The 17,079-nt window shown below is 37.7% G+C and overlaps 1 protein-coding gene across 24 annotated transcripts in view; it reads left to right on the top strand.

Moving 5' to 3' along the window:
• Positions 1 to 17,079, top strand: part of R3hdm2 (R3H domain containing 2) — a 171,538-nt gene that overhangs the window by 123,195 nt on the left and 31,264 nt on the right. For 13 of the 24 annotated variants that reach the window (XM_047551803.1, XM_047551799.1, XM_047551798.1 and 10 more), the window contains 9 exons: positions 4,938 to 5,137; positions 9,072 to 9,161; positions 10,180 to 10,221; positions 12,110 to 12,196; positions 12,855 to 12,981; positions 13,990 to 14,068; positions 14,719 to 14,778; positions 15,368 to 15,508; positions 16,062 to 16,170. In XM_047551803.1, the coding sequence (XP_047407759.1) occupies positions 4,973 to 5,137; positions 9,072 to 9,161; positions 10,180 to 10,221; positions 12,110 to 12,196; positions 12,855 to 12,981; positions 13,990 to 14,068; positions 14,719 to 14,778; positions 15,368 to 15,508; positions 16,062 to 16,170 (900 nt within the window). In that variant the 5' untranslated portion in view covers positions 4,938 to 4,972. Of the gene's footprint in view, positions 1 to 4,937; positions 5,138 to 8,265; positions 8,289 to 9,017; positions 9,162 to 10,179; positions 10,222 to 12,109; positions 12,197 to 12,854; positions 12,982 to 13,989; positions 14,069 to 14,718; positions 14,779 to 15,367; positions 15,509 to 16,061; positions 16,171 to 17,079 lie in introns of those variants that run through there. The other 11 variants (XM_047551812.1, XM_047551815.1, XM_047551810.1 and 8 more) reach the window with 4 other exon arrangements.

The raw sequence follows: 17,079 nt of genomic DNA, 5'->3' as shown, positions 1-17,079 counted from the left end.
TGTTCTTTAGAACTGGCACAGAAAGCGCAACTGGGGCCAGTGGGAACCAATAACAGGGAGATGAAATTTTTGCCTTTTTACAGAGTATTCCCTAAAGGAATTATTGGTTTCTGGAGGTGAAGACTCTCCACTTACTGGAGGTGTGCAGACAGGTCCAAGATAACCATTTTTCAGAGTTACTAATGATTTAAAAGAACCTAATTATCAAGGACTGTGGCTCAGGAATGCTGGAGTTAAATGAGGAAGCTTGTAAGTGCCATTCCAGCTAGGAGATTCCATGATTCCTTAGTATCTTTAGTGAACTTTTCATTTTCCTCTCTGGTCTTTGACAATCTAGCCCTTTAGTTAGAGAAAGCAAGTACCAAACAAGTCATATTTCCTGGGTTTGAGTTCTGACTCTATGTTATACCAGTTGTATGACCTTAAGCAAGTTATTTAGCTTCTGCGCCTTGGTTTACTTATCTAGAAAATAGCGATATTGATAATAATATGTAAGTCATAGAACTGTTGTAAGATTAAATGAGATGCTTAAAGTACTTTATGATAGTGCCTGGTACAACATGAGCAATTAAGTTTTAGCTGATTATTATTATTCTCTCCTGTCAGATACTTCTGTTTACAAAGTTATTCTTCCCTATTTAGATATTCCACTCTGTTAATGTATCTTTTGTGACTATCACTCAGGATGCTAAAATAATAAACTTAAAAAATAGCTTAAATGACAAGATTTATGACCTCATATATTGAGGTCCAGAGATAGGAAGGATCTAGGTTAACTAATTTAGTGTCTGCATCATAGCATTAAGAATGCAGGCTTATTCTTTCTGCTTCGTCATCCCCCATGTGTTGGTAGCTGCCACAATCCAGGCATCATCTGCACATAAGACTACCTACAGCAGAAGATGCCTTTTTTTCCCCTAAGGTTTTTAAAAAACTTTAAATACATTGGGAAGCCTTTCTAGGAAGCTTTTCCTTAAAGCCACCCACCCAGCAAAGTCCCCTCATGTCTCACTAGTGATGATTGAGTCACTTGTTTCTTCTAAAACCAGTCATAAAAAGGAGACAAAATTATCACAATTGGTTTAGATAATTAAACTCTGTCCCCCAGAGCTCTAGGGTAAGGTCACCTTCCCTGATCATGTGTCCCTAGAAGGCAAACACCAAAAGAAATATGGAACCAGGCCAGGTGCAGTGGTTCACGCTTGTAATCCCAGCAACTTGTAATACCGAGAAAGGAGGATTGTAGATTCAAGACCAGCTTCAGCAACTTAGTGAGACCCTGTCTCAAAGTTAAAAATAAAAAGGACTGGGGACATAACTGTGAAGCCTAGGTGTGGTGATGCATGAATGTAATCCTAACAACTTGTGAGGCTGAGGCAAGAGGATCACAAGTTCCAGGTCAACTTCAGCAATTAATACCCTGTCTCAAAATAAAATAAAATGGACTGGGAATAGAGCTCAGGGGTAGAGGGCCTCTGGGTTCACTCCTCAGTACCACCAAAAAAAAAAAAAAAAAAAAAAGAGAGAAAAAAAATTTTCCTATATCTTCAATGAATGAAGAAAACTGTATGGCTCCTTAAAACCTGAGTTTGAAGGGCTGGGGAGATAGCTCAGCTGGTAGAGTGCTTGCCTTGTAAGCACAAGGCCCTGAGTTCGATCCCCAGTACCGCAAAAAAAAAAAAAAAAAAAAAAAAACCTGAGTTTGAATATGTGATGATATTCTGCAGGTGACTGTTGTGGAAGACCATTTACTGTTTGTTTATCTGTTCGTTTTCCTAGTTTTTTTGGCTGAGAAACAGTGCTTGGACACTGAAGTTATTTCAGGTGTTCATGTAGTGATCCTTTCCTGACCTGCATGTGAAGAAGAGCTACAAAGTTGTTTTTCTAATGTGAAGAAATATACATATTTTGTATTTAGTTCCATCCTGAAAAAAGAAATGGTCAACTGCTTTGCATTTTTCCATGTCACTTTCTCTTTCTGACAAAGAAATTTGTCTAAGGCTATTTAAACCTGGAAAGGAAAAATATTGAGAATCTATCATGTGGTATATAAAAGAAGTAAACTTATTTGTGAGATTCTAAGACATAGGATCAAGATTGAAGAAACTGATAGCTTAGTATAGGGAGCAATTTAATATAGGGAGTATAACAGTTGAGACTATTTCAGAAATAGGAACATGGTTCTGACCCAGGAGTTTTCTAAGAGAGGTTATCAGGCCTCTCAGGAAGTTGTAGAAAAGAGCTCTTCTTTGTAGAATAGGGGGAGATTATATAAGGTCATATCTAAGAGTTCCTCTAATTCTTATCTTTACTAATGTTTCCTATCTACCAGAGGTGGAAAGGCATATGCAAGTTTTACTAGTATTTCAAACTAAAGAGAATTGAGGCATGGTTTGCCCTTTAGAGTAGGGGGGTGGTAATAAACCCATTCATCATCCATACATATGTGCACAAACAAGGTCTCCTATACAGCCAATGATCAAAAAAAGCTGTGGGTTATAACTTTTTAGAAGCCTGTGGCTCTTGAATCAGTTAATTACAAAATGGAATATTGACCACCAGCATTTTCTGGGAGTTTGTTTTTTCCCTGATGAAGTTAAGATTTTATTCTCTGTTTGGACTCTGCTGAATTTCATGGCATCTGTGCCCTCAACCCTCTGTATTTAAAAGCCACCTTTCCCACTGAGCAACCTAAAGTAGATGTGGAAGTTGGGGAAAACAGGGAGATGGCACTGGGGTGCCCTCCACTCTGCTCTCTCCCTTTCTTCTTCTCCCCCTCACCCCCCACTCACCTCTCTCTCAGACAGGGTCTTGCTGTGTTGCCCAGATTGGTCTTAAACTCCTAGGCTTAAGTGAGCTTTCCCTCTCAGCTTCAGTACTGGGACTACAAGTGCATACCGTACTATGAAACATTTTCTTTTTTTCTTTCCTTTCCTTTCCTTTCCTCTCCTTTTCTTTCCTTTTCTTTTCTCTTTTCTTTTCTTTTCTTTTCCTTCCTTCTTTCCTTCCTTCCTTCCTTCCTTCCTTCCTTCCTTCCTTCCTTCCTTTTTTTTTTCTTTCTTTTTTTCTTTCCCTCCCTCCCTCCCTCCCCCTCTCTCTCTTTTCCCTTCTTTGTTTATTTCATCTTTCTTTCTTTCCTCCTTTTTTCATTTTGGTACTGGGGATTGAATCCAGTGGTGCACTGAGCTACATCCCTAGCCCTTTTTTATTTATGAAGATAGGGTCTCACTAAGCTGCCTAGGCTGGTCTTGAATTTTTATTGTCCTGCTTTGGTTTCCCAAGTTGCTGCGATTATAGGTGTTCACCACTGTACCTAGCATGAGCCATTTTCTTTTTTAGTCAGTTTCTTCCAATATTTTTCATCTCTAAATTGAGCTTTATAACTTTATATTGCATGAATGACTCTCTGCCCCTTTAAAGAGACATTTTCTAGTCCTAAGCAAACTTCTAAGACTCCTGACAAGCTACTCAGGAGCTGTGGACAAAACAGTAATCTTGCAGACTGCCTGACTTGTGTTGGATGAGGCTATCTGTGCTTCTTTCTGGGTTTTAGCTTTTAAACTTACTTGAAGAAGAGAAACATGTCTGGTATGACAGTTTTCTTGAAGTTTTGCTGTTTCTTTATTTAAATGTTTCTAAAACCATAATGGGAATATATTGAAACCCAAGAGGGTTTACAGTTTTATCTTAAAGGAGGGAAAGAACTATTTAGGATTAAAGTATAGTTAGTAACCGATGTAAGGAGAAACTTCTACAAACCATTGTTGTAACTAAGCATGTTTGATTTTACTAGTTGAAGACATGAATCTGTGTGTAGAACATCAACTTCTGTATCTTAATGTATGTTTAGAGAACCACTGGCTTCATTACAGCATTTCCTAGGTAGTGATAATGATAAAGAGTGGACACCCCTGCACCATAGATAACTCTCTACATAGATTGATTGAACCCAAAGAACAGATAGAAATGAAGATACTGCTCTCCTTTAGGAAGAGACCCAATCTTTCTGAAGGACAAATAGCTACAAAGTTCTCTTCTTTGCTTTTTTAAGCTTGCTTAAGATAAAGGAAAGAATTTAAGATCCTATAACCATTGTCTGTTTTTGTTGCTTTTTTGATGGGGAGTAGCTTGAATTTGGTGACAATGTTGTACTTTATGGTAGCTATGAAGTCTCCCTTGGTAAAATGTTTCTCTCTAGTGGTGAATAGAGTTTTATGATATATTTTTATTCTTTCTGGAGAATCTAGTGACTTCAGTGATTGAACTGAAAATGTGAGCAAATTTCTGTAAGGAATAAGGGAGGGCAGATAATGCTGATGAACCTCAAAATAATTATGCTGAGTCAGAGTCTAGACATTGTATGATTCCATTTATATAAAATTCTAGAAAATGCATGGGGCTGGGGTGTCGATCAGTGATAAGAGAGTGTGTTGAGACCCTAGGTTCAAGCCCCTTTCCTGCCTCCCCCACAAAAGAAAAAAAAAAAATCTAGAAAATTCAGATTCGTCTTTAGTGACATAAAACAGATCAGTGGCTAGCCAGAGGCAGTGGTTAAAAAGGGAAAGATTATGAAGGAGAATGAGGAAACTCAAGGGTGATGGACATGCTATTTCAAATGTAGTGATGGTTTCACAGGTGTATATATATATATATATATATATATATATATATATGTGTGTGTGTGTGTGTGTGTGTGTGTGTGTGTATAACTGAATAAATTGTACATTTTAAATCGTACAGTTTACTGTTAGTCAGTTTTACCTTAATTTAGAAAAATTAATCCAGAGGCAGCATTTATCAAAGGATTCTTCTGGGTTATAGAGAGACTAATGGGTGTGTGCGCACACACGTGTGTGTGTGTGTATGTAATACAAGTCTTAAATGTATGGTAAATATATAAATACATCTCCTGTTTAATGCCTTTGATGTTTCTTTAGGAGCCCATAGAGGCTACTGTGTTCTGTTGAAGAACATGTCTGACAGTAACACTAGTCAAGAGACCCTGGAAATAATGAAAGAATCAGAAAAAAAACTGGTGGAGGAATCTGTAAGCAAAAACAAGTTTATATCTAAGACTCCAAGTAAGGAAGAAGTTGAGAAAGAGGGTGAAGATACCAGTTTGCGTCAGGAGACACAGGTAAGAATTAGAAGCATCGTATGCACTCTTGTTAATATCTGAATAGAAGTGGGAATCTGTAAGAATCTTGTCACTAATATGAACACTTGATGCTCCTTAAGAATCCCAACCTGAAGACAGGCACGGTGGTGTATGCCTGTAATCTCAGCTACTGGAGAGGCTAATGCAAGAGAATCTCAAATTTGAGGGTCTAGCTTCAGCAATTCAGCAAGACCCTGATATCTCAGAAATAAGAAGGGCTGGAGATGTAGCTCAGTGGTGAATTCAGGGGAGTAAGGTATGGTGGTTGAGGGATGACTTGATCTCTCAAGAAATATCTCCCTGCTAGTCATGGTGGTGCACACTTGTAATCCCAGTGACTGGGGTCACTGAGGCAGGAGGACTGCAAGTTCAAAGCCATCCTCAGCACTCAGCAAAGCCCTAAGCAACTTATTGAGACCCTGTCTCAAAATAAGTAATAAAGAGAGCTGAGATGAAGTTCAGTGGTAAAGTGCCCATAGGTTCAGTTCCTAGTACTGAAAAAGCAAAAAGAAAAACATATCCCTGATGGGTTCAGTAGCATGTTCCTATAATCACAAGTTTGAGACCAGCCTTAACAATTTACCAAGGTTCTAAGCAACTTAATGGGACCCTGTCTTAAAATAAAAAATAAAAAGGGCTAGGGATATAGTTCAATGATAAAGTGCCCCTGGGCTCAATCCCCAGTGCCCAAAAGATAGAGAGGGGGAAGGAGGGAGGGAAAGACAAAGAGGACAAAATTAAATCCCTAATCCATTCGGATCTTAGTTTACTGGTTCTTGCTGCGTTTGCTGCATTTTGATATTTTTTAACTATCACAAAATAAACTATATACAAACATATTTAAGAAGTCTTAAAATGGCTCATAGAATAAATTCTTAAAACTAGAGCTGCTTATCTTCACACACAGTATTAAATTCATATCCTGGCTGTGTTAAAACCGTCAACATTTTCTGGGTCAGAAATAGTCGCTGAACGTACCACTTGGTGAATGAGTGAGAGGAATTTCATCCTTTGGTTCTCATGTTTTCCATCCAAATCCATACTGCAGTGTAGAATTACAGGCAGTAGATAGTCAGCCTAGCTTCTTCCAGGGTTCTTCTTTGGTACCCAGCCAACTGAACTCTGAGCCTCCTCTACCTGCCTGTTACAACTCTCCTTTCCATCTATGGTCACTGCTGGTTTCTTCCATTATGTAAGACCAATCTCTAAATCCTTTCATTGATGCCCAAGTGTGACTGGTATTTGTTGTAAGCCCAAGAGATAGACCCTTAAATCTAGCAAGAAATTTTGATTAAAAAGCAGGAGCAACAGCATTTTGGGGTGTCTGGAAATTTGAAACAACTTTTCAAGACAACTTAATTCACCTAGACTTGTCCTCTTTAAAGATGAAAACAGTTGCAACATAAAGGAATGAATTTTAAAAAACTCTCTGAGATATTTTGTTCTCTATCTGCCTATTTTTCTACTGTCTTTCTTAAAATTTGCCAGATCTCCATCCTGGCAGCTTTTTTCTCTATTATCTTTTACACGTGACTTGTTATTCCCCACCTGTCCTTCCAGAGTTTGTGTAGACAAGTTGACACTGTTCCAACTTTGTTTCCAGCCTCCACCAATACCAATAATGAATTTTAAATACTCAGGATGTATAAGCAATGAATGTTTAATTATGTGCTGTCATATTACATGGAAGATAATAATTAAATGAACTTTTAGATCCAACTTTTTCTATCCTCATGAGACTTATTACAAATGATGTTCTGAACTCCTATTATGTGTACTTTCTGAAAATAGGCAGTAAAGAAAGTACACCTATTGGTTTTATATTTTCTATGGGCACCTGTTTGGTGTAAAAATGTCTTCATCTGCATATACAAACAGGTTGTAAGTGGGAGTCAGAGGGACTTGCCACCCCTCTAACTTGACTTATTTTGCTGCCTCTAGAGCAGATGGAGAGGTTACTGCCATCTACTGGAGTTTCTGTTTCTTTTGCAAAGTTTTGTCTTGTCTGCCACATTGTGTCCTCTGGAGGAATCCCTTAGGGTGCTCCCTCCCCTCTACCATTTCCCAACAGAATGCAAGCCCCTTCAGCAGCACTAAAAATTCTGCTCCTCTTATATTCCTTCCATTTGCACACTGGCAATCTCCCCAAGAATCTAACTGGTGCTGTCAAGGAAGTCTGTTTTGAGTTGGAGCTGAAAAATTTTGGGGAAAGGGGACTTGCATTACTAGTAGTATTGTGTGAGATATATTTTGGGGATCAACTCACAATATCTTTTGCACGGATACAGTGCTGCAAAATGCAGGTTCTAGAATTTTATTTATAATGGGCAAGACTTCAGTTAACAAATATTGAACTTAGCTATATCTTATAAATAACCAACTTGGTATGCCTTCTTGTTCGGCTTTCTGACTTTAAACTTGTAATTTCTCTGATTCATCTACCATGCTGCTTTAGAAAGATGGTCATGAAATAAGAAACTGAATTTTTAAATTCTCTTCAAGTTTTCTGTGTCTTATTGCCGTAGGCTAGGTCCCAGATTTCCCAGCATGGTATATTGTGACCTAGTCCCTTACCTGTTCGCCATCTGCTCTGGCATTCTAAGCTTTAGTATGATCTGATTCCTTGGTCCCTGTTATAAAAAGAAACTGAAGTTTGGGGAAAGCTTGCTTTGGTAAATGCCTTCTCTGCCTAGCATGCCCTCCTTAATGTTCTTTCCCTGGACTCCTCCAACTCCTGAACCTCCTTCCAACATCTGATACCTATTTATCTCTCAAAACTCAATCCAGATGTCTTTTTTCCAAGTCTTCCTTGACAACCTTACCCACTGAAGGTCTATATTAACTAATTCTTATTATTAATGCCTTATCTTGCTCACAGAATTGTAAGTGCCATGAAGCCCAGGTTTAGGTCATTTGGGTTTAGAGTTGTATTCCTAAGGTCTAACACCAGTGCCTTACAGGCACTCAATACTTGTTAATATATGCATTTAGATGTTGCTAGGTCTGAGATGCCTCTGTTATGTGCTTCTGTCATACTTTGTGAGTACCTCTGTAATATACTTAATGTACTGTACTGTAATTGTCTATTTATCTGTCTTCTTCAACAGGATTATGAGTTCCTTTTGAAAAGGTTTGTGTCTTTTATCTCCATATCCTCTGGTAGCAAGCATAGTACCTGCTACATATTAGGCTCTCAATATGTCTTTGACTGTTTAATGCAATTACCTATTTTGAGAAATAAGCAGATCCATATATCATTAGTAGCAGTATAAATTTATACACTTCAAAGGGTAATTTAGCAATACTTTATAAAAATGTTAAGTGGACTACATATACACTGTTTATAGATAAACTTAATGATTGTTGTTTATACTAACAAAAGATCAGAAATATCCTAAAATGGTACAATTTAAGGGAGTGGTAAAATTAGTTATGGTATAGCTATACAGTGAAATACTATGTAGCAATTAAGAAAAACAGGTTAGATCTTCTGCTCTACACTATCCATTTAAAAAAAAGAAAAAAAGTTTAAAAGCAAGATTCACAGTAGTGTGTACAATATAGTATGTACAATAATATTGTGTATGTGGTTTTAAAAAAAACTGTATACACAAGTACAATAAACTTATCTATGCATTAAAAATTTCTCTGGGTAGATGTAAAAGAATTTCAATACTGGTTGATCCTTTAGGAGGGAATCAGGTATCAGGGGAACATTTGTAAAAGACTTATTGTTCATTATATAACTCCATTATACCTTTTAAATGTTTGTGCTGTGTATATGTATTATTTATTTGAAAAAGTAGTGACAAATACTGCTTCATGTTTCTGGACTGTGAATATTCCCTTGCTGCAACAGGTCTTGGCATTGACCAGCTCCACCATTTCTTACTCTTTCCATCTACCTTCCCAGTTCTCCATTTTGCATTTGTGGCAGTGTTGTTTGCTAACTAGTGAAGAGGACCAAGGAAAGAAAAATCCTCACCTACCCAAGACCATGCTGGTATTCTGCCTCTGACTTATTTCCCCTTTCCCACCCTCCAGCCTCAGTTGGACAGCCCAACCCCTTCCCCAATAGGGTGGGGTAATATTTAGATGAAATATCTAGTTTACGCAAATTACATATAGACAGAGTTTTCTTGCTTGCACTTTGTACCCTGATTATACACATGTTGATATCTCAGATGTTTAGAAATCCTATCAGTTAATTTGCTGTTCCCCTCCTCCTACCTCAAGCCCTTATTCTTCATCTTATGTGGCTTCTACCCTGTTCCTTACCCACTCTTTCTTCCCTTTGCTTGGGAGGTTTTATCCCTATCTTCCATGCCTCTTCCTTTTTATCCTCTCCCATCTCATATCTCTGACCCAGACAAGATAGCTATGAGAGTCACCACCAGGAACTTAAAACTGGAAGAATTTTCATATTCAAAGAGAGAGGCATATGGGAAGAAGACTTTTCATTCCATTTCTTCAGTGATATATAGAGACAGGTATTTTGGGTATCTCAAGTTGGAACTCTGTGATGCTCCAACATCTGTCTCATAAGGACGTTATTATAAATGATAGTTAAAAGATCACATTTCATATCCATTATGAATTAAATAGACTCCTGTATGCAGGCTTGGAGGAAAAAAATATTTCATGCTGATAGTAACATTTCCAGAAGCATCCTAATCAGGAGAGATTCCATGGTTTGTCCAAAAGTATTTTTTATCTGTCTGTGAAAAAGGCCAACAAATCAGTTCTTCCTGTTCTTTATCTTCATGGTAAATAGTGATTTGACTGGTCTGAAGTCAGTCATGGTAAATGATGATTTAACTGGTTTGAATAGTCTGAAGGCCCTTCCATGTCACAGTTACTGCAGTTGGAGTACAGTGTCAACACCAAGTGATTTTCTTCATAATTTGGCACTCGTTGGAATAGCTTTTATAGTTAGTGCTTTTATGCTGTTAGCATGTATTGCTTTTAACTTGAGTCTTGATTTTCCCCATCTTTAATATTTTCCAATCCCCTTTTAACAGAGGCGGACGTCCAACCATGGTCATGCCAGGAAAAGAGCCAAGGTGAGATTTCTTCCTTCATTGCTTATATTCTAATGTTATTAGTAATACATACCATCAACCTTTAGTTTATTCAGATTATATATAGGCCAAGTTTTCTTGCTTGTATTTTCTACCCTAATTTTGAATATGCATCACACACAGAGTTGCACGCACACATACATATATTTCCTAGTGGATGCTCTGGCTGTGTTTTTCTTCATTTCCTCTATTTCAATCATAGTCTATCTCTGATGCCTGAAAGGACACCAAGCTGGAGCCTTCTGCAGAGCCTGAGAGAATTTGGTACTGGTTGTACTGAAATACCAGTTTCTCTGCTCACCCCTGGCTTGTTTAGGAGATTGGCTGTCTGAGTTTTAAAATTCACTTTCGTGTTCTTTCTTTTCCCCCCATTTGAATTTTCTCTTAACATAAATCCTTCCCTAATTAGTAGAAATGACACAATTTTCAGATATCCTAGAAATACAGACTCTTTTTTTAATGTTTCATTTTTTACATTGGGGCAGGGAACATTTTGTTTTTAATCATTGTATGATAAAATTAGCACACCACAGATAATTTTAAGCAGAGTTATCAGGGAAGACTATATTATTATGTGATAGCTTTTTAATTTAGCTGAGAAATAATAAAATATTAGGCCTTCCTTTTATTGGGAAGATTGTCACTAGAGGTGCCCACCCACTTCCTCCAGAAAACAAATGATAGAATTTGGGAGTAACCCAACCAGTTTATGGTTTGAGTCCAAAGAAGTTTGATAAGTGGCATTTTGTCATGCCTTACATGGCCTAATCTACAGGGAAGGCCTTGATGTTAAAGTTTAAAACAGAGGGTATTCACTGCCATTTTAGGTCCTCCAAGATTTTTTGAGATACATAAGACAGTTATTATCCCCATTATACACTGAGGAAACGTGGGCTCTAGAGATTGAGTAGACTTAACAAGAACATTCAGTAGTTAATAACAGAATTAGCTTGAAGTTATTTCGTCATATTCACAAATTCTTTTCCAGTACTCCCCTAACTGGAGTATACATGCCATGTTTTTTGCTTTTGTATTCACGACAAACCTTAGTTTTATTGTAAGAACTCTCAGTAAATGTTTATAGCTAGGTTTCTAATGAGTCACTCTATAATTTTTGGCTTCAGGGATTCCTAGGAAAACAGTGATTTGCATAGTGGATTTCAGACTTTTTGAGATTTGACAGCCAGCAGAAAACAACAGGTGGATTAGCTTTTTATTACACTAAATCCCAAGCTTTATAAAATTTTCTTTGTCTTTCTCTTCATTCTTTTCCTAGATACTTCTTTTCATACGCTTCCCACCTCAGGTTTAAAGTCATTTAACATTTATTGTCTACTGTATGCTAAGCACTATTTAATGATTTGTATATTTATATATTTTATATTATTGAATTTTCACAGCAACCTTTTAGGTTTTTTTTTTTTTATCCTAACTTGATTGAGGAAAGACAGAACAAGAGAATTAAGTAATTTGCTCAGAGTCTTAGATCTTATAAATGCAAGACCAAGAGTCAAAGCTAGGACTTTTGGCTCAAGTCCATTGTCTTTCTATAGTGCTATATACTGCTGTGTATTTGCAATAAACTTTTGAGTCTGAAATGATAGCACTGGACTAGAGAGAGAAGAGGGCTAAGGAAAGTAGTTTTCCAACCATCTGTCATTTGTTTTTACATATCTGCTGTTGTAAGCCGAATTACCTTTTAAGTGAACTAGGAATTGACAAGTAGGACCTATTTGGAAAATCAAAAATCAAAACAAACAAACAACAACAACAAAAACCCTATTTAATGGAAGAAACAACTGACCGCCAGAGAAGATGTTTTCTGAATATTCACTAAGGAAATATACATAAGCATTTGTTTGTTTTTCAGTCTAATTCCAAGCTGAAATTGGTGCGTAGTTTGGCAGTATGTGAGGAGTCCTCCACCCCATTTGCTGACGGGCCACTAGAAACCCAGGTAGGTCGTTTAAAGAGTAAGTGTAGCTTTTGAGCATGGCAGTTGTTTGGTATAGTGTAGCAATCACAGCAATAACATCAGACTTGGAAGTCAGGGAAAGAGGCACTTCAAAACAAAAGCTATTGGGCTGGGGTTGTAGCTCAGTGGTAAAGTGCTTACCTAGCATGTGTGAGGCACTGGGTTCGATTCTCAGCACTGCATATAAGTAAATAAAATAAAGGTCCATCGACAATTAAAAAATATTTAAAAAAAAATAAAAGCTATTGAATAAGATAGGGCAGGGTGAGTACATGATGTATAGATCTTCATGTCTTGACCATACAGGTTAATACAGACAAGGAGATCCCAAAGATGATCCTGTTTCCCCACCTGCATTCTTCCTCTCCAGTGGTTAGAACACTTACCATCCAGTTCTTATGCCAAGAATAGCCAGTGTAACTTGAGCTCCTACTATATAGTAGGCTGTGACTGCTGGCAGCAGAAGCTTGACCTCTACCTTCTTGGTGACACAAAAACTAAAAAATTTAATGAAATATACTCTTGTATAAGATAAAGCTACCATCCCAAGATTTGCCTCTGTTGAGATTCTAAGCAAGTTGCAAGACAGTTAAAATCCTTTTTTCCTCTTTGAATATATTATTCTTTCCCCTTGTTTAAGGATATAATTCAATTGCATATCAGCTGCCCCTCTGACAAGGAGGAAGAAAAGTCCACAAAGGATGTCTCTGAAAAGGAAGACAAGGACAGAAACAAAGAAAAGGTCCCAAGGAAGATGCTCTCTAGAGGTGAGGACTTTCCCTGTCTCTCATCTGTCTTAATGCCTGGCTCTGCAGTACACGTTCCTGTCATCCCCAAACCTGGTACCCACTGGCCTTACTAGCCAAACACTTGTAGTCTATAGTGTTCTGCTGACTTGATTGCTTGGGGAGATACCTAACTAGTTTACTTTCTTTACTTTAGGGCTCACATGTCCTAGAGAGCTACTTTGCCTGCACTGGCACTATCCAGGAGAGGACAGTGTAGTCAATTCTGATTTATTTGTGCTCTGGAGTAAATGGTGACATGGATAATCAGACCCTCCAAATAACATTTGTATTTTGGTTTGGGGATGACTGGAATAGTTGTTGTTTTTGTTTTGTTTTGTTTTGTAATTTGAATGCAGACCTGCCCCTTTTGTGTGTAGGAGGGGGCACTTTACCACTGAACTACAGCCCAGCCCTTTTAATTTTTTGTTTTGAGACAGTCTTAATAATTTGCTTAGAGCCTCGCCAAGTTGCTGAGGCTGTCCTTGAACTCTTGCCTCAGCCTCCAAATTGCTGGGATTACAGGTGTGCACCACTACACCCAGGTGGCTTTAAACTTTTGAACTGGTAGCAAAAAGACATTCCATAAAAGGCAACCTTAGGATTACAAGTCGTTGATATTTGGGCATATTTGTATTTAGGGTCTAGAAAATTCAGTCTCTACTGCCCTTATCTGGAATTTATGTGCTATAGCTAGAATAAAATCTACTTTATTTTGATCAGAACATTCAATAAATACACTTACCATTCAGCAATGATAAGTGGCATTTTAGTATAATATTAATGCAACACTATGGCCCAGATTCTTCCTTTTGTGTGGGGGACTTTGGGAGGACTAGCAATCAAGGTCATTCTGGATTTTATACTGAAACCCTGAAGTTTGATTCTGTTTTCCTATTCTTATCTTCTCAATCAGGCTTTTACTTGGGATTAGATACCATACAAGGCAATTTCATGTATTTTAAATTTCTTTTGATATTGTGCTTCTAGACTCCAGCCAAGAATATACAGACTCCACTGGGATAGACCTACATGAATTTCTTGTAAATACACTGAAAAAGAATCCAAGGTAATAACACGATTGGTGTAAGAGGGAAAGGGAATACAAGGCAGCAAGATTCCAAGAGACCAAGCAGCTTCCCAGAATTTTTTCATTATGAATCTAGGATGTCCATCCCCTCCCCAAGTGTTTCTCAAGTATAGTTTTATTTTCTGTGAGGGATTCAGAATACCCTCACATTGAACTTTCGGCTTTTGGAAGAGTTGAAAAAAATTCTGTGGAAAAAGAATGCAGAGACAAAGAAATGTGAAGACTTGAGAGCACAGTGATTAAAAAGCATAGAAGAAAAAGATAATTGATTTGTACATAAACTAAATCATCATTGCTTTAAAAGCCTAGGAATAACCAGATAGGACCTAGAATAGTTAGATTCATAAGTATAAAGTATGGGTTTATATGAATATGTTGTTAACAATTAGATTACTGATATAGATCGCAAAGCATATGATTAGGAGGGGTCTAAAAACTGTATAATTGTGTTTTCTCTTTCAAAATATCAAAGTACAGGCTAGTGAGACTCAGCAGCCTCTGCATTACAGTCCATTATTGGAGTTTGGATATATCCCTCCCTTTAGCTTCTGTAGTGAACAAGTTATTTTCAATCCCTGCTTTCAGTGTCTGTGGGAGAGCTGTGTTTTGTTTTAATCTTTTTTAAACAGGGACAGAATGATGCTGCTAAAATTAGAACAGGAGATTCTGGAATTCATTAATGACAACAAGTAAGTTACTTATGTGAAATATACACTTAGAGGTGGGAGGGGGCACTGGAAAGAAATTTAGATACAATTTTCTCTTTCAACTTTCCAGTAAAGTGAGAATTTTAAAGTAATTACTGGGGAACAAAAGGAATTAAGGAGAAACAATCAGAATGGATTAAAAATATATGTGTGAAAACAGAGAGATTTTTAAGTTGTTGCATAGACATAGGTTGAAAAAGAATTAATATCTTTTTCAGCAACTAAGCCCTGTCCTGGATTTTACTATTTTTTTTTTTTTTTTTTGGGTGCTGGGGATTGAACCCAGGGCCTTGTGCTTGCTTACTATTCTTAAGTTTCCCTTTTTCCTTTGTCAGACTTCATCCAAGTGGGTGGGACCAAGGCCTTATGAAGTAGCCTTGGGATAGTAGATCAAATAATCTACAGAACTCTGAAAGAAATCTTTTTGGTTCCCACTGAGTAAATATGTATCATCTTTATGTCTGTTTCTTCTAAGAAGTGTTCTTCTTTAGACACTGGTAAGAAAAATTACAGTTGGCTATTTTTGTTATTACTTATCTTATTTCATTTTTCCCCCTGGGTTTCCCTTCAGTAACCAGTTCAAGAAGTTCCCTCAGATGACCTCATATCACCGGATGCTATTACACCGGGTAGCTGCCTATTTTGGTATGGACCACAATGTTGATCAAACTGGGAAAGCTGTCATCATCAACAAAACCAGCAACACAAGAATGTAAGGGAGAAAACTGTGAAGTGGGTAGAGTTTCCTGGGATAAACTGCTAGGGTAAAAAGAGGAAGGTATAGGATCAAGATGACTCTTCTGTGGGGGGTTGAGGGAATGGGAGGTTATATCATCAGTTCCTTTTTACAAAGCCTTAGAGACTAATTTTAAAGGCACTGATATTTTGTGAAGATCGGCCCTAGCTTTTCTTCACCTTCTTTGATAGGACCATACAACTTTGGAAGAAGAGAAATTATAGGTGTATAAAGAACAGAGGAGGAGTTGGGTTTGTGGCTGTGTGGTAGAGCACTTGCCTGGCATGTGTGAGGCACTGGGTTCAATTCTCAGCACCATATATAAATAATAAAATAAAATAAACGTCCTTCAATATTTAAAAAAAAAAAGAGGAATTCAGTAAAACATTTACTTATTTGACCCTTTGGATGTATGACTTCAAAAATTCCCTATCGGGATTGTGGAATTTAGAAGAGCTATACCTAGGAGGTCTTCTTTCTAAAAAATGGGTTTTTCCTCCCATATTTAACAATTCTTTCCAAATCACAGCCCTGAACAGAGGTTCTCAGAACATATAAAGGATGAGAAGAATGCAGAATTTCAACAGAGATTTATTCTCAAGAGAGATGATGCCAGTATGGACCGAGATGATAACCAGGTGAACAATGGAAAAGGGTGGGCCTATAGAGAAAGCCTGCAGTAAGAGAAACTGGGAAGGGAGAAGTTTGTGGGATGGAGAAAACTCAAAATATCTTAGAATGGAAATATGTATTGAGCTATATGCTAAGCTGACTTTGGCTTAATGTTGAGGAAGGACTGACTGCATTTATTGAGCTGGATGCCACCCTCTTAGTCCTGGAGAGACATGGTGCTGAGGTTTGCTGGATGATCTCATTTGGTCTAGAACTCCTTGGGTCTGCCACTGACTTCTAACTCCATGTCACTTTAGACAAAGCAAGGTCCCTCCCTGCCTCAGCTGTGATCCAGCTGTTGGTTTCATTCCTTTTTTTTTTTTTTTTTAATTTCTTTTATAACTAGGGATTTCTTCAGAAATCACTAAAAGCTATTTTATCCCACTTCCACTCTTATCCTAGCTCAGGGCTAGCCTTGAACTGGCAAAGTTGTGGTCTAATTTAACTGATTATAAAGGTGTGTCTGATCCCTTTCTGCAAACTCCTTAATCTTTTCCCAACTCCTTCCACCAAGGTGAGTGAGTTAAATTGACTTTTGCTGCTGGGAACCTCAGGCAGGATCCCCTTTGTGATTCACTTCTAGGAGAATAACAAATGAACAGTCTGTCCCAACCTTTCATTTATAGTCCTGGCTGCTGCCTTGACCTGTGTGTGGTGTACCCTTCAAATAGAAATAGTTTGCAGGTTTCCCTACCTAACTAGAGGATTTTGATCCAGCCTGCTTCTGCTTAGCCTCCAAAGAAGGTTAGAATTGGAAAGTGTGGTTGGTTAGAGACAATATGAGTCTTGCTAATTAATGATAACTATAATAATATCTAGAGTCAAAATTAGTTTTCTTGGAATATTGTATGGCCTTGAGACCAGGACCTTTCTTG

The sequence above is a fragment of the Sciurus carolinensis genome, chromosome 4 (genome assembly GCF_902686445.1).
Source record: "Sciurus carolinensis chromosome 4, mSciCar1.2, whole genome shotgun sequence".
NCBI lineage: Eukaryota > Metazoa > Chordata > Mammalia > Rodentia > Sciuridae > Sciurus > Sciurus carolinensis.
Note: the sequence above shows the minus strand (reverse complement) of the source record. Positions and strands in the feature narration are given on the sequence as shown.